Source organism: Pygocentrus nattereri, chromosome 15, assembly GCF_015220715.1.
Source record: "Pygocentrus nattereri isolate fPygNat1 chromosome 15, fPygNat1.pri, whole genome shotgun sequence".
In the NCBI taxonomy this organism is placed as follows: domain Eukaryota; kingdom Metazoa; phylum Chordata; class Actinopteri; order Characiformes; family Serrasalmidae; genus Pygocentrus; species Pygocentrus nattereri.
In genome coordinates, this window is record NC_051225.1 from 11077769 (window position 1) to 11099492 (window position 21724).

At 39.7% G+C, this 21724-nt stretch overlaps 2 protein-coding genes and 1 long non-coding RNA gene across 3 annotated transcripts; 2 read left to right on the forward strand and 1 right to left on the reverse strand.

Annotated features, from left to right (window-relative positions):
• Positions 1 to 958: 958 nt before the first annotated feature.
• fgf19 (fibroblast growth factor 19) lies at positions 959 to 4998 on the forward strand. Its single transcript, XM_017709760.2, has 3 exons — positions 959 to 1437; positions 2514 to 2617; positions 4170 to 4998. Exons 1-3 carry the CDS (start codon positions 1224 to 1226, stop codon positions 4482 to 4484), a joined length of 633 nt encoding a protein of 210 aa, XP_017565249.1. The 5' UTR covers positions 959 to 1223; the 3' UTR covers positions 4485 to 4998.
• Positions 4999 to 8775: 3777 nt separating this feature from the next.
• LOC108434553 lies at positions 8776 to 9532 on the reverse strand. Its single transcript, XR_001858379.2, has 2 exons — positions 9436 to 9532; positions 8776 to 9342 (listed from the first exon to the last, which is right to left on the reverse strand). It is a non-coding gene; the product is annotated as an uncharacterized LOC108434553 (long non-coding RNA).
• Positions 9533 to 16276: 6744 nt separating this feature from the next.
• On the forward strand, positions 16277 to 19527 carry lto1 (LTO1 maturation factor of ABCE1). The gene is made up of 5 exons (XM_017709788.2): positions 16277 to 16447; positions 17442 to 17547; positions 17742 to 17812; positions 17905 to 18022; positions 18243 to 19527. Exons 1-5 carry the CDS (start codon positions 16389 to 16391, stop codon positions 18312 to 18314), a joined length of 426 nt encoding a protein of 141 aa, XP_017565277.1. The 5' UTR covers positions 16277 to 16388; the 3' UTR covers positions 18315 to 19527.
• The last annotated feature ends 2197 nt before the right edge of the window (positions 19528 to 21724 follow it).

The window sequence follows — 21724 nt, forward strand, 5'->3', positions numbered from 1 at the left end:
ACTTTAGGAAGCTCCTCCATCTTTACCATGAACGGTGGTAATGCAGGAAATGTTTTTAATCATGGCATTGTCTTTTACAATGAAACCTGAAATGTGTTTATTAATTTATTTATTGCAACATTCACTTCTAGAATTATTTTGATTTATTCCCAGCAGACTTTACACGTTGCTGTTGTCAGAAGAAAACCTCATGTCTCCAAAATGGTAACTTTACAGGAGAAGGAAAAAACCTACCTTACTTTTAATGTATGTCAATGGAACCAGACGTCTTTCCAAGTCCTTTTGGACTGTTTCTTCTGGTCCATTCATCATGAAATTTACACAACATAAAGGGACTAAAAGTTACACAACATAAAGGGACTAAAGGGCAACAGGCACTTTCAAATTATGTCAAAAACTGGAAGATGTCAAAAATGAAGAAACGAGGTTTTCTTCCGACAGCAGCGATATATGTTTTAATAGTATTAAAAGCATAGATGTTCGTGCTTATGAATACAAACTCAAAAACTGAAAAGTGTCAATTCTTGATTCCCCTCAATGTAGATTATAGACTGTATTTTATAGCTAATCTACCCAGAAATCCAGAATTACCACCCCCCCAAAAAAAAATACAGGATAAATGAAAGATGACTTATTTCGTAGATAGATAGATAGATAGATAGATAGATAGATAGATAGATAGATAGATAGATAGATAGATAGATAGATAGATAGATAGATACCACACTATTTTGAGAAATAAAATAAAAAAAACTAAAAAAAAGCTCACTGCAGTTTGATCCTCTATGTCTGCATAAAATTCTAAATATTTCTAATCCAGACTCAGTTAAATGGGACCATGTTGGTCCACTGGCTGCCTTGTATTCCTGTACAGCACCACCACAGCGCCATCGCGTTTAAGAGCCATGCAGCAGTGACAGGGAGAGTGAAGGGCCAGTATAGGTGGAGTTTCACCGCTGGCCCTGTTTGGGAGGGCTTGTCTGGGGTCTGCTGCAACCCAACCCGCCATCTGTTGGACGACCAGAGGGTGTGTTATGATCCCGTTCGCAGAACTGCCAAAAGGGGGGAAAAGTCTATCGATCGAACTGATAAGAGGAGAATTTAAAAAGGCCAGATGCCCAGGTTTGCGTCAAAACAGCGCAACGTGCTTGGAAAAGCGCGACACAGAGGAGCCGACTGCACACTGACCACCTCAGACCGGGAGACCACGGGAACCCAACAGCATGCTGCTGCTATTGCTCATCGTCGCGTGCGGGAATAACGTGTTGTTTGGCTCTCAGGTGTCCGGCCGGCCTCTCTCTGATGCAGGGCCACTTCTGTCCGGAGACTGGGGGGAACCGGTCAGACTCCGCCATCTGTACGCAGCCAGACACGGACTGCATCTGCAGATCAGCACCGACGGAAAGATAGGAGGCTCCCACCTGCAGAGCTCCCACAGTGAGTAAACTCAGCTGGTAGCATTGCAGAGCAGGAGCTACAGGCTAAACTTCACACCAGAAGAGAGGAGTGTAGGGTAAAAACCATTCTCAGGTAGAAATGTTCTTACTTTAATGAAACAGTGATGCATGTTGAAGTAAAATAATCTGGTAAAGTAATAAAAGCTTAGTCCTTAGTCCTGCAAGGCATTTAGCATCTTCCAGCAGAGGAACTGAAGCTGGCTGGCACTTTTCTTCTTAATGTTCTTTTTGTTAAATCGTTTTTGCTCTAAAATCTCAAAAGTGAGAGGTGTATGGTTTAAAACCAGGTTCTAAACCAACAGACCAGGATTAAATTCAACCCCAAACTGCACCTGAAATACTAGAAGTGATCTGTGGTTATGAAGGTATGAAGGTTATGAATGCACTGGAGTACTGGCATTCTAAGTATTGGTATTTGAAAATACACCATAACTGGTCTTTCGTACCAGCTTAAAAAAGTTCTTTAATAAAGGCAACGGTCCAGCACAAAACCATAAAAGCACAAAGAACCATTTGCATGCCTAAATGGTTCTTCAGATGGATGGAGAATTAGTTGTAAATAGCCCCAAAAAGGGTTGTGCTATTATTGTGATGTATAAGCTTATTAGAACCTTTTAGAATTGCAATATGGAACCTTTTAGAATTGCAATATAGAACCATATGCAACACATTCCTCATCAATCTGAAGAACCATTTCACCACTCAAAGAACCATTAAAGTGTAACATGGTTCTTTACAGAACTCATGGTTCTAAATAGAACCATTGCCTTTAATAAAGAACCTTTGAAGGACCATCTTTTAAAAGTGTGTATAGCAAAGCAGCCTAGGTTTTAAACCAACAAAACAGAATGAAATACAGCCCCAAACTACATCTGAAATACTTTAACTGATCTGAGGAAAATGTGAATTCCTTACTGATATACTGGACTATCAGCATGTGAAGTATTAGTATTTGAAAATACACATTACAAATACACCATAACACAAATGAAACCAGTTATTACACATTTCTAATTTGCCTGCATGATTCTAACTCAGTCTGAACTCTTTTTCAAGGTTTGATGGAGATCCGCCCCATCGACACAGGCTGTGTCGTTATCAAAGGTGTTGCAAGCTCTCGATATCTGTGCATGGAAGCAAATGGAAAGCTGTATGGATCGGTAAGTGGCTTATTGCTAATAAACTAAAGTCACCCTTACCAGCTACGTGGATGAAGTTGAAAATCGGCAGCTCTTTTAATAGGCTAATCTATGATTACTGGTACACAAATACAGTCAATAATACTGCATGCACATTAGTGGATAGCAGAGGAGGAGTACAAAGGCACCTGTTTAAAAAATGCAGTGTGCAAAGGTGGATAGAGTAGCTCAAAGCTCAATAACCACTCAATAAAAGTAAAAGTACCTATACGAAAAAGAACTTTTGTAGAAGTACTAAAGCAGCAGGCCAAAAAACGACTTATGTACTGGGAAACTACCAGCGTTGGAACTGAATTTGGGTAGGGGATTGGGATTTTTTCGGTATGAAATAAAATGAGAACCTCAAAAGCCAGCAGGGTGACCAATCACAAATCAGTGCAGATTCTGTCACTGGCATAACGTGTGACCAATCGGGACCAAGCTTGTCATTAACCCCTAAAATAGCCAGGACCCACCAGCAGGCAAAAAAGTTTTATTAGAAATTTTATACAACCTGAGAAGAGCCCGACCAGTTTGCATTGAAGTCCCTGTAGTAAACGAAAAATAAGATTTAGCCTGGGATTTTAAGGGGTTAACATAAGTAATCATAAAGTAAATGTTAATGTTAATAAGTAATATGCACCTGAGTAGAAAGCAGCTTACGTTCCTCATAATATACTTGAGTAAAAGTATTACAGTCTGATGCAGATACTGGTAGAATTTCAGTAGCTTTTCAGTCATGCATGTTAAGGGTTAGCTATGCTTTATTTTGTGTTTGGGTATGAGTTGTTTGGACATTTACTGGCCCAAGGTTCATTCCACCCAGTAAACTCTTGCCCATCATTTTGAACACGGGTCTCTGAAGGGGTGAACACAGGCAACATGATAGAGAGCCAAGGTAACAATACTGGTTTTGTCCTGAGTGACCCAAAAAAATAGTCCTTGGTCCAATAAATGACCACCTAAATACTACTTAATAATACAAAACAATATTTAAGCAACACAATACTACTAAACAACAACAACAATAGTAGTGTAGTACTATTACTGTATTGTACTACTATACTATAATACTATACTATATTATAATACTATATAATACTGTACTACTATACTATAATACTATTTTTATATACATATATATATATATATATATATATATATATATATATATATATATATATATATGAAAACATTTTAAATTAATAATCCATAGTGATGATTTTGTGGTCTCCTAAAGAATAGTTTGCTGACCTGTCCCAATTTATAAAGGAATTAATCTTACAAAATTGAACAAATATACTTTGTGACATCACATTTGCAACCTTTGTCCTCTGCTGGGTACATTTACATAGCTAAAAGCTAAATGAAAAGAAACAGGAAACCTTGGCCCCTGTATGTGCAGGGCAAACAGCCATTGAAGAACCTAAAACAAGGGCTCAACTGATAAAATAGGCCTAGGAGAGATGTACATCTCACAGTATATAAAACCTCTGCACGCATTTCATCTTTTCTGTTTCATTTCCTCCCGTAGCACATCTATGTGAAAGAAGACTGCTCTTTTCTGGAGCATATTCTACCAAATGGCTACAACATCTACATCTCGGGAAAATACGGGACTCTTCTGAGCTTGGGCGGCAGTAAAAACCGACCCCAAAGTGCTCTCGCTCAGTTCCTGCCTATGGTCAATACATTGTCACAGGAGCTAAAGGGCTACAACTCAAGAGAAGGGCACTCTCCACCTGACCCAGAACAGGATCTTCACTTAGGCTTACGAGCAGACAGCATGGAGTCCTTTGGGAAGATCTCCCAAATTGTCATTCAAAGCCCTAGTTTCAACAAAAGATGAGTAGAGTATTCACTCAAAGAGTTTCAAAAGATCTGACCCGGGAGTTCAATCCAGTGGCAAGAAGCTGAATGGTACTGGCCTGGTCTGAAAGGAGAGAACAGAGGAACTCTCTTTCTCTCAGAACTCAAAGACTGTGGCAAGACGAGGATCAAGTTTCCAAAAGCCAGTTCTGACCATGGACACACAAGGGGATACACGGATTACCGGCATGCTGATGTTAAATCACTCCAAATGTTGAAGCTCAAAAGAAAAAAAAATAACAAGAAAATACAACATACTAGAGTATCAACTGCAGCTTAGATTTATTTATTTCTGTTGATGACGTTGACTGTAATGCTTAAGCTCTATGTCTTATAGTAACAAGCTTACTTAAGTGCACTCAGTCTACATTGTGTAGAACTTTCAACTACCACTGTTTGTAGCTTGGCTTTTGTACTTGCTGTATTTATCTCAAGCTGTATTTGGCAAACTATTTTCGTTGGAATATTTTGAATTAAATATACATTTATTTTCATTTTTGGAGACTTATTTCCATTTTTTTTCCAACAATATCTAAAGAGGACAGGACTTCATCTTTTGACCTTAATCATTCACAGAACAAAGACCAATTATGGCTACAGATATATAATAATAACTACAGACGGATGCACAAGTTTGTACACCTCCAGTCAAATTACATGTTTTGTTGATGTTCTAAGTGAACAAAAGTATGCAAATATGGCAATTTTTCTGCCAATTTCATTTCACAATTTCTGTTTATTCAGAAAGGTACTGGAAGTAGATATATGTAGAAACACACTGCAGACCAATCAAGTCACTAATGTTAATAACATGAATACAGAATGTGAGTCAGGCAGCCAATCAGCAAGCTAGATTCTGAAACATGCATTCTTATTGGCTTAAGGATGCTAAAGAGACAAACTTTTTCCATACTCAGTACTGATAATGAATTAATAGTATTGGGAAGAATGGTAAAGTTGTGTGAAACTGGGTACCAATAATGTAACGCATTATTTTTATTATTTTGGTCACTCTTTAATTTCACACTTATACCTGGTACAGTTACTATAAACACAATCCTGTTAAGTTGGCCATTATAATATATGAGTATAATGGTTAATTATGGGGAAACACCAAGGCTACTTTCACATTACAAGCCTCATGGCTCAAATCAGATTTTTTGCTCAAATCCGATCCCTCTGACACGATGGTTCACACTGGTTTAGGTAAGTGATTCAAATCTGTCATTAATGTGAACGAACCGGTGTCCTGAAATGACCCGCATGCGCACATCCTACTCAGTAACATCATGTGAATGAATCGTTTATCACGTGCATCATCAACAAACAGACTAACGAGCAGAATGAGCTTTGCTGAGAAGAGATTTAAGTCTGATCTGCTCTCAGCTTCATTATTAGAGCAAGACGATGGAGAAAAAGGTGAGATGTGTTTCCTTTCCATCGTTTAAAGCCTTTACCTTCTGTTTGGTGCTGCTGCCATGGTAACGCTGAACAATGATGCACGCACAGTGGAAAGAAGCACATGAATTCCAGTCGGTGGACATTAAGGTGATATGGCCACAAATCGGATACATATCCGATCTAGGACCGCAGTGGCTCAGGTTGGATTTGAAAAGATTAGATTTGTGTGTCCACACAGCTCTGAAAACATCAGATCTGAGTCACATCAGATTTCAGATTTTTGCCACCACAACCTGGTAATGTGAATGTAGTCCAAATGAACAGGACACAATTAAGTACTAATATTAAAGCCCACTACATTATTTATCTCATGTTTATATTTTACACCACTTCTATCAAACAATGCAAACACCACCCTTCTGAAAGAGCCAAAACAGCTATGAAGTATAAAGTTAGTCATTGTTCGGTGCCAGAACAGTGCCTTCTACGCTGTAGACTGGGGTTCAAGCACCCTACACTATATGAATAAGAGTCCTTGGGCAAGACTCCTAACATTACCTTTGCCTACCTGTGTAAAATTGTAAGTCACTCTAGAGCATCTGCCAAATGACATGAATGTAAATGCATTAGAATTATTTCAGTATTTACATTTTGCCTTTCTTACAGCTTCAAATCTACAAAGATCTTTCTCCACGCCTCAAAAAGTTCAGTCTTAGAAGTTGGTTACATTTTCTTCTTCTTGTGTTTTAAGTTATTCCAAACATTTTCGATGATGTTGGGGTATGGATGCTGAGGAGGTCAGTCCATTGTTCTGATTAGCACATTTTTTTCTTTTTTTGGCTTCACCTCAGTAACAACTTCCTGACAGCTACAAATCCTTTCAGACTCATAGCGATGATTTGTCTTTTCACAGTGGAAAGAAACACTTGTGGATGTTTTCAGATCTGAAGCAAGAGTGGAGCTTGCCTTTTAAAGATAAAAGAACCATTTGTCTGATGGTGGCAGGTTTGGTGGTCTACCAGGTCATGCAGATGATTTCTATTATTTTCCTTGTATTTTCCCCTCTCTTACTGTATTTTATAACTAATCTCCTCTGACTTCTGAACAATACTGTACGTTACAGATTGCAGCCCATCTGTTTCTCTTCTTGTCTGCTACTGTAATACATGCAGAATATGGTTTAAAATCGTCTTGATGAAATAATCAAGGCCTCCCTGAAAAAGACGTCATCTGGATGGCAGCATATGTTGTATACATATATATATTGTTCAGCATCCTTAATGTCCTCACCAAGAAAAAAGCAAAGGAGCAAAGGGGCAATAATAAAAATAGGTGTTATTTTTCTTAAAGACCCCACAGTTTTTAAAATACACACCTTTATCAAACGGTGCAATAACTTTGTTAACTTGTGTGACTTTTTAGACATATTTACTCATCTGTGTGGTGGTGCAACAGCACTAATGCTTTTTCAGCATTGGATCAAGTTTATTTCTTGTGGTTTGCTATGAAGTATTGCTGCTTTGCATTCAGACACAAGAAAACGATACATTTCTTATGCTTCCATCTTGACACACCCTTTGGACAGAAGTTGCACCGCCCCTGCTTGACACTATGAAGTGGCATGTGTCCACAGTTGTCATAACGCACTGCATTAACACTGGTGTGTTAGTGTGTGTTGTGCTGCTATGAGTGGATCAGACACAGCAATGCTGCTGGAGTTTTTAATCACTGTGTCCACTCACTGTCCACTCTATTAGACACTCCTACTACCTAGATGTAAAGTCAGAGACGATAGCTCATCCACTGCTACACAGATTTCGTTGATCATCTTCTAGTCCTTCATCAGTGGTCACAGGACACTGCCCACAGGACGCTGTTGGCTGGTTATTTTTGGTTGGTGGACTATTCTCTGTCCAGCAGTGACACTGAGGTGTTTAAAACTCCAGCAGCACTGCTGTGCCTGATCCACTCAGACCAGCACAAGACACACTAACACACCATTACCACATCAGTGTTTTTGCAGTGCTGAGAATGATCCACCACCCAAATAGTACCTGCTCTGTGAGGGTCCATGGGGGTCCTGACCACTGAAAAACAGAATAAAAGAGGGCTAACAATGTATCAGAGAAACAGATGGACTACAGTCTGTAATTGTAGAACTACAAAGTGCTCCTATATAGTAAGTGGAACTGATAAAATAGACACTGAGCATAGAAACAAGGAGGTTTAAGAACTAACTGACTAAATCTGAGCCTTAAAACATGATTTGTCTCCTCACAAATTTCAGTAAAAGTGTAGCATTTGGTTATTTATGGTACTGTGTAAATGAACATAATCACTAACCATCTCTTTCTACTTCTACAGCAGGTTTATTTCGGTTTCTATACCATCTTTGAAGTGGCACTTTACAATTTGTTCTATGATATTTTGGCGTCCTCTACTGATGATATGTTTAACTGCAGTTTTATTACTTCTTGAATTGGTTTCTACTGGGAGACCTTGGCCAGACACACCTCAATTAAAAATCAGCTGGCTTAAATATATTATTTACAATGTTTTTGCGATTTCAGTTCTGAAAGGAAATAAAGGTGGATGTTTAGAACAAATTCAAAGAAATCCTGTAGATAGGGCTCAATTTGAGTGTGGATGCAACACTGAGAAACCACAAAAGGCAGTTTGTCTACTGGGTATACATGAAGCTTGGCATGAAGACATGATCCATTATCACACCCATTAGAACAAAAATAAAATATTTTTAGGAATTGAGGACTAATTAAATATGGGTCTGGTAAACCACTCATTTGTTTTGATATGTTAATGGGCATAACTTCGTCCTCTCAGTACTTTTCTCAGAATGCAAACCTGAGTTATCTTGGCCAAACATTGCACTTTACAAGCAAATGCTCTTTATTTAAACAGGCAGCAGGGGACAACAACCCCCTAGTGCTAGCTGACACTGTTAGGAAGGCAGGTCACTTCTGAATATACATCTTCACTTTACAGTGGGCAGAACACCATAGCCCAACACAATATCACACAAATAACACATCAGCACATCATTCAGCTAACAACAACAACAACTTATTTGCAAGAAATATCTCTCCTACTGTGCATAAAGCACCTTCTGAGAGCCTCAGTGTGAAACTGCTTTGCATGGCCTTGCTTCCTGTACTCCCAAGGCAGTGTGAGCCAGTGGTGAAATGCCACTTAGCCCCCCCCTTTAAAGATCAGGTGTCTCGGTGACCTCAAAGAGTTTGAGTCCCTGGGGCATGAGGACACATGCTACCCCAAGTCCACTGGCAGGGCCACATTGTTGTGCCACAGCAGAGAGACTTAGCACTGCTCCCTCCTCTTGATTTGCAGTTGAACTCTTCGCCACATCTTTGACTCCTTGAAGGCAGACTTGTGTGGCAGCTTCTGTGCCACCTTCTCAAACCCTAGATATGCCAGACCATTAGTGTCCACGGAAAGCATCACTGAAGAGCTGTGTCTATGATGCTTCTTCCCCTGTCTTTGCTGCCAGTGCTTACCACTCTGCTTCTTCTTCCATGGACTTTAGCTGTCTTCTCCACCGGTCGCCGGTTCATAGTCTCTCCAGGCCACTGGGGGGAGAGCCTTCCTACTTCTGACACCAGCGTGGAAATATTGTGCTTTAAAGGCAAATGCTCTTTTATTAAACATGCAGCAAAAGAGATCCACACAAGCACAAGTTACTGGCAGGACACGACAACAATAAACAAAATTTTTAGCACAATAGCACAATTATGATGCATGATGAAAAAAGAAGCACTATCTACAGTTAATGTGACATAAATCCACAAACAATCATAGTACATTAATGTACTACATGTACACATGCTGAAAACAATTCTATTCCATTAAAAAAAAAAGGCAGGACACTTTGTGCTACTTTTCATTGTAACAGTGCTGGTAAAGGTAGGATGATGTAGTGGCTAGTATATTCACCTCTTAGTCCAGGGAGTTGCCAAGGGGTGGCCAGTTGCTAAATTGCCTCCGAATGTAACTTGGCAACACCAAATTGTTCTGGCCTGAGAGTATGTGATTCATACTAGAACAGGTAGCTTGTAAAAGAGAGCAGCATCTGAAGGAAAGCTCAACTAGGTGACTAGAATAAGACTGAAAATCCAGGTACCCAGTCAGATTTTAGAACATACTGTTGAACCAGCCAGTTAGATTGCAGGATTGATACTTCAGTGAACCAATCAGATGGCAGAACACAAATTTATATTAGGAGATAAAAATATGATTAGTAGTAGTTTGATGTAAAATCCTTAAAAGCGATTCATATTATTTAAGAAAGTTTAACATTTATCACAATTTAATAAAATCTACAGCCCTGAGTGACACTCACAGAATATGTAAACATGGGCTAGGCCCATCAAGAAATGCAGAAGATGAATACACCTTAGATCAGGTCACTAACTGCCAAAGCAATGCATGTCACATTATCATAAGTATAACATAAGTTTTCATAAAGCAAAGCTAACAGAAATGCTTCTCATTTTGTGCAATATTTGTATATATGTATTTTACATTGAAGCAATAATGAGAATATTCTCAATGTAGTCAAATATCAACACTGAAGAAACACTAACCTGAATCTGAAGTCTATTCCTGGTTTTACTAAATACTTCTTCTTCTTCTTCTTCTTTCAGCTGCTCCCTTTAGGGGTCGCCACAGTGGATCATCTGCCTCCATCTTGCCCTATCCATTGCCTCCTCTACTTTCACACCAACCATCTCCATGTCCACCTTTACTACATCCATAAACCTTCTCTGAGGTCTACCTCTTCTCCTTCTACCCGGCAGCTCCATCTCCAACATTCTTTGCCCAATATATCCACTATTCCTCCTCAACACATATCCAAACCATCTCAACCTGGCCTGTCTGGCTTTATCTCCAAACTGCTCCACCTTCACTGTCCCTCTGATCTGCTCCTTTCTAATCTTGTCCATCCTTGTCACTCCCAACGAAAATCTCAGTATCTTCATCTCCGCCACCTCCAGCTCAGCCTCCTGTCTTTTAGACAGAGCCACAGTCTCCAAACCATACATCATAGCAGGACGCACTACTGTCTTGTAAACCTTCCCTTTCACTCTTGCTGCTATCCTTCTGTCACACATTAGCCCTGACACCCGTCTCCACCCACTCCATCCTGCACCCTCTTCTTTACCTCTTTTTTACACTGTCCATTGCTCTGGATGGTTGACCCAAGATATTTGAAGTCATCCACCTTTACGATCTCTACTCCTTGCATCCCTGGTCTTTACTAAATACAATAACAACTATTTGTATTGTGTTGAATATACAGACTACTTTCAGTCAAAATAAGCTAATTTATGAAGAACGACAATAAAATACAGTGCACTTATTTTCTACACACAACATTAATATAGCAGATAAAGCACATCATGGCTCATTCTTTTTTGCAAGGATGCAAATCTGTTTAATAACCAAGTTGCATTTATTATCAGCCCCTATAAAAGCCTTGCAAGTTGATTTAGTGCCATTTACAAGTAATGCAAAAATAATATCAAGCCACATAACACTTTACTCAATATAGTCATAGTCTAAATTTAGGCCAGGGATGGTGGTAAATCAGGACTATTAGAGCTAGACCTTCAGTTCAGGCCCTGAATGTCAAAACCAAGAAAGGTAAAGAGCATCAATTTATCTTCTGTGAAAATGTCGCGTTGATATGTTATAAATTACAGATGGAATTTTTAGATCAGAAAGTTATTTAGCTTACTGTGAAGTACTAGGAGACCCAAAGGTTCCCCTCTGCCTGTGGATAATGTTAGGATAATTTAAGACCTAAATGCCCTTTTAGATTGTCAATGGAGCCACATTAGAGCACGCATTAGATTAATCACTATGTCGTGGTCCAGAACTAGAGGCTCACAGCCACTGAATAAAGAATTTCAAAGCTCATCACTGTGAATGATATTTAAGAGGATACCACTTTCATACTTATACCATCTGGACAGTGATGAAACAATGTTTCACTTAAAGCCTCATGGTACTGTTACATCAGCCTTTGCCTTGTAAGAAGTGGACAGTACCTATACTGGCGAAAGAGTTTCTGATTATGATTATGAATGCACAGACATGAAGACTCTTGAGTTGTCAAAGGTGACAAGTTCAGAAATTTCTATGACTTGTCTTCAAAGCTGTTGCTCACAAAAGGTCAATTAAAGGGGAACTCTACCGATTTTGCAAAATGACTTAATCATTCAATGGTTAAACTGTAAACAAAACCATTCAGAGTTGGTTGTGTGTGTGTGTGTGTGTGTGTGTGTGTGTGTGTGTGTGTGTGTGTGTGTGTGTGTGTGTGTGTGTGTGTGTGTGTGTGTGTGTGTGTGTGTGTGTGTGTGTGTGTGTGTGTGTGTGTGAGAGAGAGAGAGAGAGAGAGAGAGAGAGAAACAGGTGTAGGGGGGGCAATTGTGGGCTGGAGGTTAGGGATCCAGCCTCATGACCGGAAGGTCGCCGGTTCGATCCCCAGAGCTGACAGCACTGCTCCCCGGGCGCTGTGGATTGGGCTGCCCACCGCTCCGGGCAAGTGTGCTCACTGCCCCCTAGTGTGTGTGCTCACTAGTGTGTATGTGGTGTGAAATTTCCCCATTGTGGTCACTTAATCTTAACACCTCCTTAGGTATGTCTGTGTGGTGTGTGTGAGAGGGAGGGATGTATGTGTTTGAGTGGGGAGGAGGGAGAGGCATTCAAATGAACTGTCAATCTGTTATCTCTTAGTGGAGAAGCCTTGTTTGAGTCCAATTTGCATCCTCTGAACAAACAGTCAAAACTCAGGTGATGTTTACTCTATCGTTTAACTGGATAGATGCTGTGAAATAAGACCCTTTGAGGATTATTTTGGTGTGATGTTGTGTGTATTGAGAAGAAAATGTCTGAGATATGACAAGTTAAACACAGAGAAAATCTTGAAATAAGCAAATTCTGATTTTGAGAAATTTACATGGGAGTGAATGGGGCAGTTTTCTGTGCCTAGTGCCAAACAAATGCTCATAACTCTAAAGCTAATTGATAAAATAATGAGATATTTTGAGTTTTCAGAAAGGACAAGTTCCTCTATCATTTAAAACTGAAATGGAGCTTCTAAGTGAAAGTTTAAGGATTTTAAAGCAAATTCCCTGTGTGACAGCTGTGTCTGTGAGACTGAGTGGCCTGTTGTGACATCATCGATGTCAGCTAGAATTAGAAGTTCTAGAACATTCCGTCATTCATTCTTACGGGAGTTTTTAATTTTTAACCTTAATTTTATGAAAAACTACCAATCCGATTAACTCCAAAAATACATAGCACAATTCACAGCGCCGAGACCTTCGAAACACAGTTTGAACAGAGTCTATTTGTTAAGTGGTTCGGTCTGTATTAATCACGGAAAAGTGTGAAAGAAGAATAAGAAGTATGAAAGATAACAATAATAAGAGATTTTTTGTTACGCAGTGAGACCAGTGACATGACTCCTGGGGACAACAACTTTCATTATATATTGAATAATATTTATTTGGCATTTGTTTTCTTTATGTCATTTAATTTATATATTCCATAGGCATGTATAGATTATTCTGGTTAAAATTGCAGAAAAACATGGTTTTACCTCAAAATATGGCCTCAGTCTTTACACATGACAGTGAGGATGATGGTGCTTGGAATTCTAGATAATTGATTTAAAAAACAATATTGCTTAATTGAGGCTCAAGAAGGTGTAATTGTTAAAATAATTTATTGTTTTATCGTAAAATATAAATAATGGCAAACCTAACATGTTTTTTGAAGTGTAATATATCTGTAAACGCTAGGGACACAAAAATGTACGTTTCTGTAGAAAGAGCCTGGTATAATGCTACATCCCATTAAGTTATAACGCAAAGCCTTCATAAATGCATTGCTTGATACCTGAGACACTGTTTTGATAGTTTTGTTATATAGTTTTGCTATATTTTTTAGTATAAAGATTTGCTCCAGGATTACTTCTGTGTTTCCTCTCAAAACCACATTCTTAACTGAGATCAATGCACACAAGCTAACACAATTTTGTTGTTACTGGCCTGTAGCTACAGCTGTTCAACATGGCTAACGCCAGCAGTTATTTTTTACAGTTTTCTTAACTATTTTGGAGAATGGCAGAATATGAGGGCAACTTTGAGGAGGTCTGTTTCCAAAATGTCATAGAACCAAATCAATTCGAGCCAGAAAACACAAATGAGTTGCAGTGGCTTGATGAAGAGAGAGCCAAAAAAAGAGAGGGAGAGAGAATGAACCCGCTGGCTCCAAAGCAGAACAACCCAGGGTGAATGAAAATTGGTGGTGTTAACAATTGTTTGAGTGAGGGACAATTGAGTGATTATTGGTTGGTGAGGAAAGTAGGTCCTTGCCGGTTTGTGCTCACTGATGTCACGGATGCTCAAACTCAAACTCAAAGGAATTCAAATTCATTAAAAATTTAAGAGCGGTTTTAAAATGGTCTCTTTTGTGTTCAGGATGTGCATGTATTCTTTTACATAAAAAATATTTAAGCATCTATAAACTATGATTTTTCTCAAATGCTCCATATTAACCCATTCACTTTGGATTCACTCTGGAGCACCCGCTAAAGCCTGAGAAACCCAAAAGACATCACAGAGAGGTAAGTTCTCTGCCACCATTTCCTTCTTTGCTCTTCGCCCAATCACCATCGCCAAATAGCCAATGTATTAACAGCTGTTTACTTACCGGTCTAGAAGAAACGTTGCAATTTCGGCATCAAACTCGATCCCTATACTTGCCAAGAGCTGCCTGGAAAATGTTGCCAATGTTAACTCTTGTTTTGCTTCTATTTATGTCACTTCTGTTCTTTGCTGCTGAAAATGGATTCTCACTTGGAGCGGGCAGTGATGGTGATAATGATGGCTTGCCAAAAACTTCAACCATTGGTGCATTTCATAGATGCTACAATGAGTCACTATTGCCTCTTGAGGTACAAAGGGGTAATATGAAACAGAATGGGCCGGGGCAAGCTAGTTAGCAAGCTAACTTCACTAGACAATATGATACAGAGTCGTCATTGACATTTACATTTACATTTACAGCATTTAGCAGACGCTCTTATCCAGAGCGACTTACAAGAAGTGCTTTGTCAGTCTAGAGAAAGTATCTTTACATAATGTCAAACTGTTATTCCTTCACACTGTGTTGTAATTTTAGTTAAATTTGGAATGTTTTAAACTAAATTTCTTGAACCTGTTAAATAAGTAATTTGTTTGAGGCATGATTCCTTAAGTAAAGTTTACAATGTATGTGTATGTTTCAGATAAATAACTTTTCATAAAATATGAATAAAAAATATCTACTACACGTAGGGATATATACATAAATATATGAAAATATTTATGATGACTAATGAAAATATATAAATTTCATTAATGTATTTAACATGCTCTAAATATCCACTTTCATGAGTCATTCATTAGATGGTTTGGAAAAATGTTCATTTTAGTTCCTGCAACATTCAAAAATGGTACCTGAATACATTCAGTCCTACGAAATATCTGGGATATTCCAATTCCAGCGATATATATGCTTATCAGGCAGCAAGCAAACGCAGGACCAGAGGTGCCCAACAACCTTTTCTATAATAGAGGTTTGCTTTTAGCCTACTTAATGTTAAAAGCTGTTTTCCCAGTTCCGCCAGTCTGGGCTGAGTTTATTCAGCGATTGTTCTCTGCAGGTCTCTGTAAATGTAGGCTTTTCTGTTGGATGACACTTGATCTCAGTCTCAGTTTGAGACACTAACAGCAGAATCATGTTTGATTTTGAGAAGCGACACTATGTCTTTATATTTCAATCCACATCAAATTCAAAGAACTGCTTCATGTCTGAGCTTAAGCAAATCACGGCTTTTGCAAGTGAATGCAAACCGTTCATTTTCTACGGCGCCCTGTTGGTGAGATCCTGTAGAAATAGAAATAATGCGTGGCCACGACTTAGTAAGGCGTGGGAACAAGATAATTAAGTTGGGGCCACGACTTAGTAAGCCACGATCTCGTTCCCACGCTTTACTAAGTCATGGCCACGACTTAGTCATCTCATTCCCATGCCTTACTAAGTTGTGGGCACGCATTAGGATCTCATCCCCACGCGTTAATAAGGCGTGGGCAGGCATTATTTTTATTTATACAGGATGACATCAGGGGGGCTCCGTGGGGTTTTGCGAGGGAACGCAATAGCATTACCTTTTTTTTTAAACTTCCTTAGAATGGCTTATTTCCCAGATTGTATTTTTTTGGCATGTTCACCTCCGCTCCACACGGGGCGGTCATCACTGATCGGGAGGGCGGGGGCCGTGTTAAGGAAGAAGTCCTCCTGGTCCTCGGGAACTAGTTTAGCTTGGGTGGTAAAGGTTGAAGAGAAACGTCGGGTTTTTTTTTGTTATTAGAGTCTTTAAATAAGCATTAAACGCAGCATGGCGCTTCTGTCGCCCTCGGATGATCTGTTCGACTCCATCCTGATGGCAGATGACAGGTAAAGCAAGTCTAGCAGCGGAGTTTTAACGTTAGCTCCTCTTGTTGTAGCCCTGAGGATGAGAGCAGGAGAAACTGGTGGGTATGTTGGTATATAGTGTGGTAGCTGTGTTAGTTAGTTAGTGAGTTCATGAAGTTAAGCTGGATCTATTAAACAAGGCGACACAGTGAAACGCCACAGTCAGCGCTGTATCAGCGGCTGGCTTTCTTGTTTAGCTCGCTGTGGTGTGAAATTAGCTCGTGTAAAAAACTCTAAAACCCCGGTTCAAGCTGTTTAATTCTCTGTTTAAACAGCCGGTAGATGGGTTCATTCTGTGGAAGCCCAGTCACTTCACTTAAAATGAAAAAAAGTCCAGGACCTCATTCTTATTTTTTTGTCATTATTAGCTATCGCTAACTTTGCTAGCTACGTGAATTGCTATCATTACGCGACACTCAGTCGTTCATCGGACATGCTAAGTCATTATTTTGAGACCATATTATAATTTTGAGATACTAAATCATTGTTCTGAGATGCTTGGCTATTATTTTTTAGACACTAAGCAATTATTTCGAGACGCTACCTCGTTTAGTTTGAGCTACTGTCTAATTTATTTGATGGGGAGTATCTCAATGGGACACTCACTGTCTAAGCCGTTTAATCATTCCGGGTCGCGGGATTAATGAGACACTGAGACAGTATCTCAAAAATGGTTTTCTTTATTTTGAGAAACTTTCTCATTAGTTTGAGATGCTTTATGTCTTTGAGATAAAAAATATGAATGGATAAAAATTATACATATGAATATTTCTCGAAATAATGCAGAAATATCTCAAACTAATGAGTTAGTTTCTTAAAATGAATGCCACAGGAATTCACTTAATAATGAAAAAATTGTCAGAATTTTGTCAGAAACGGGCTTCCATATGATCCAGCTGAGGGAACACGAACCAAAAGTCTTTGTTACTCACCGAAATGTTGACACCAAGCTGTTCTGCATTTGTTGTGGTCGTAGGTTTCATGTTGAAGGCTATCGTGAAGGTTTTGAGGAGGGAACCCGGCAAGGAATGATTGAGGGCAGAAACCATGGGAGGCTACACGGGGCCAAACTCTCTGCTGAGGTACATAACGTTACAACGTTACAGCCTCACATGGGTGCGTTTATCATTACTGTCTAAGGGCTAACTATAGTATGATAAAGACAGGCGCCTCAGAGCTTGTTCTGGTTAGTCTAAAGGAGAAGTGGTGATATTAATTTTTTTCCTGTGACCCTAAAGAGTAAAAGTTTTTCCGAAGGTTTTATCCATTGTTTCAGGTTTCCTTTTACCACGGTTTTGCGCTTACATGGAAATATCTTCTCCAAAACAGCGAGGACGTGAAAGCAAGGTAGGCCGTATGGAGATTATCCAGGAAATGTCTTGTGTGGTGACTTTACAGCATTCCTTTCAAGTTCAACTTGAACGTTATTGTTCTCCCAGGAAAAGGTTGAAAGCTGTTGAGTCTTTGGATGGATTGATCCAGAAGTTTCCATATGAAGACCCACAGTATGAGAACCTCCAGGAAGACATGGAAAGAGTGAGGGCCAAGTTTAGACAGGTATAGCAAGACATCCTCTGTCCTCATTTTTAGTGTGTGTGGAATCAGTGGGTTACAAGATTGGTGTTTAATGATTTTCTGAAGGTATGTCCAGGTACAGCACTTTTTATATGACTCTTCTTCCCCGTGTTGATTGATGACTAGTGTTGCTGTACTCTACAACTTGAACCTGCTTGTTGTTGTTATGGCGCCTAAGAAAGAAACTTTCTCGATTCCATAGGTCTGTTCTTTACTGAACGTGGCTGTGGACTTCCGTGAGTACGTCAGTGGATCGGCAGGAATGGCTTTCTGAGAGACTGAAGAACACCTTAAACCTTGAGTGTCTCAGAGGTGTTTTCTAATGTGGAGAACACCGAAATAGGCATATGCCAGAAACCGTGCTGTCCTGCCCACATGAAGAGTTGAGGTTTCTTGAGGTGAACACAGCGTTCCTGTTATAAAGCCTCAGGCATTTGGGGTTGATGTGTAGAAGGAAAAAGTGACGAAAGTTGTCCTAAACTGAAATGTCAGGTTTTTGAAAGTGCTGTGAAAGAGGCCTGCTGCTTGATGGCAAGTGTGTAATTTGTTTTACTTGAAATAAGAGATTCGTTTGTCTCTGTGTTCCAGATCTCTTAATGAGCAGCATTAGTTCATTCTGATGCTGAAAGCTTAGTCTGTGTACACCAGCGCAACACACACTAACAGACCACCACCACATGAGTGTTCTTGCAGTGCTGAGAATAATCCACCACTAAAATAGTACCTGCTCTGTGAGGGTCCTGACCACAGAAGAACAGGGTAAAAGGGGGCTGACAAAGTGTCAGAGTAACAGAGTAACTACAGTCTGTAATTGTAGAACTACAAAGTGCACCTATAAAGTAAGTGGAGCTGATAAAATGGGTGGTGTGTGTGACAACATTGAATTCACTTTTGGAGTGCAAGTGGACATGGACACCATCTTGTGGTGAAATAATAGAGCAGTGCTCAATTCAGTGATGCACGTTGCCCTCTGCTGGAGAAAATGAAAATAACAAATATAAGTGAAGCAGGGCATTTAAATTTGCAGTCAGTGAGGAATATTTATTGACATTTTAATTTCATTGCTGGCTCATTGATGAACACACTGTTCTGCTATTTATTTATTTAGTTAGTTTAAATTGAAGTTTTTCTGTATGGGGACTCCATATTCATGGACTGTATGACATGTTCCTGAAAATCTGAACAGACCAAATTAGTAGCAGATGTCATGAAACCTAGAAGGCATTTTATATAAATATGCCATGTTTGAAATCTTATTCTAACCATTGGTAGGAATGAAGAAGTGATATTAAAATTCACATTAAATTCATTTTTGTAGTCTTTAGATTCATTCACATCACTTGGAGTAAATCCAAGAGCAAGCATTGTGAATAATAGGTGATAAATCCATTGTCTACCACCTTCATTATTTGTGAATTACAGCTTGTACCCTGACTAATAGGTGACAATGTGATTTAGCAATAAAGAACTGAATGCTTTGTTTTTGAGGACTGTTTTGGGGTAGTTTTGTTGTTTTTATTCTTCTTTGCAGATTTTGAATTCTCTCCTCATTCTTCGATGAACAGTGCTCTGGGGTAACTTTCAAAGATGTCTTGCGTTTCAGAAGAAGTGCCGCCGCACTAGATAACCTTATCTCTTTTTGTGCCACATGATATAATCAGAAGCCTTGCATTAGTTACCCAATCCCCCCACCACCCAACAAGAGAATGAGTGTGAATTTTATAATGCGAATGCTTACACCTGCTGTTGGCACAAACCCCAGTTACTTTTTGTTAGTTTTGGTTAACCAACCCTGGGCCCCATGAAATTCCTCCGCTGGGTCTCTCAATACCATTTCACGGGTGGTCAGCAAAGTCTCCTGACAGATAGCGTTCAGCCCCTCTCCTGGGCCCAGTGTGGGGACGGCCTCTGTGGCCGCAACAATGCGGCAGTGGGGCCCGCGCGAGAGGGCAGGGGCTGTGGGACGCGCTGCTGTTTTGTTCTGCTCCCCCCAACCCCACCCCCCCTGCGTTTTCAGCCGAAGGTGCAGCTCAGGATTCAGCCGGCCGGGAGTTGGCAGGGAATGAGAGGGGTGGTGCTGGAGGTGGCAGCTGGTCTCCGCTCTGGGCAGCAGCAGGTGAACACGGGGGCCCGATGGCGGCACCTTCAGAGCAGTGACAGATAAAACCCTGCTCTTCCCCAAAGGCCTCCAATCAGCCGCTGAGAGACCCTGCCATGACTCCACTCAGCAAGCTACTGTGTGACCTGCCTTTGCGAGTTCATGTATGTAGGATATAGTAACAGATGTATGATAACTGTCTGTTTGCAGATGTGCTGCCAGAAGTGGTAAAAAAAAAATCCAAAGCCAGAAATCAAATTGTTTTTTTTTCCCCATTTACCCCAATTGTTGTTCATTTACCAAGTGTCTGAAATGTAAGTGCTGGAAATTTATAGCTCATGAATTAGCACTTTGCAATCTGCATGTCTGTCATTATACACTTGTTTCAAACCAGACTGGTTTCTGACACTATGTGACACGCTGTTATCTATGGAAAATAACTAAATTATGGGCGAATTTCACGGTAGCTGCTACAGTGTTTACTCTGGACTAATTTTGGACACCAAACCTGTCTTAGCTTACCAATTTGGGGTAAATGATAATGATGGCTGATGGTCAATCAACAGTTTATCAATTACCATTGCTTTAATAGTGGCTGTGCCTTTTCACCAAGCATTTTCATACCTGGACTAAATTGGTTTTCATTTGATGTGACAGAAGCCTGTCATTTTAAATGGAATAAGATCACTCAGCATATCGGTGTTATATTGATATTACAGTTCTGCAACAGTCAGAGGCCATCCTTCATTTGTTTAATTTACTCAGACTGGTTTTTATTCATTTTTCAATATCAGAAAGAAATAAAGCAGAAATGCATGTTAAACCAGATTTTACACAGAAGCCTGACCTGCTAAATGTTTTAGCATATTTTTCTTTTTTGTGTCCAACCTTTGCCTTCACCACATCCATTTGGAGTAAATCCAAGAGCAACCATTGTGAATATGTGGCAAATCCATGGACTATCACTGATATTTTTTGTGAATTACAGCTTGTACCTTTTGATTTTGCAATGAGGAAGTGAAAGCTTTGGTTTTAAGGACCATTTTTCAGCTGCCATTGTTTTTAAGAGGCTTTCAGATTCTTTTCAGATTTAGAGTCTGAAGGCATATTTTTTCATACTCCCAAGGATCAGTCATGTTTCTCATGATCCAATTAATCCCAAATAACATTCAGTGATGATGTCTGGGCTCTGGTGTGGCCGCTCCATCATTCTGAGAACACTGCCCGCTTCATTTAACTTGCAGTTTGTTTATTTTTCTCACTAACGGATTCTTGACAGCCACATGCTCTCCAAAGTTCAGACATTAGTTGCATTTTCTGCTGATTCATTGATCCAAATAATACTTGTCAGTCCCTCACCTCACGAGACACCTCAGATGTCCAGTTTCTAGCGCAAGTAATGGCTACTTGAGTTACACATCCTTTCAAACTCCTAGGGCTGAGTTGTCTTCTCACAGTGGATGGAGAGAAACTCACTCTCTCAATGATATCATTTATCATTATCATTTCAGGTTTGGAAATTCTTTGGCTTTCCCCTTTCCTCATATGTATCTCCTGCTAAATGAAAAACTTGAGCTTAATGGCCT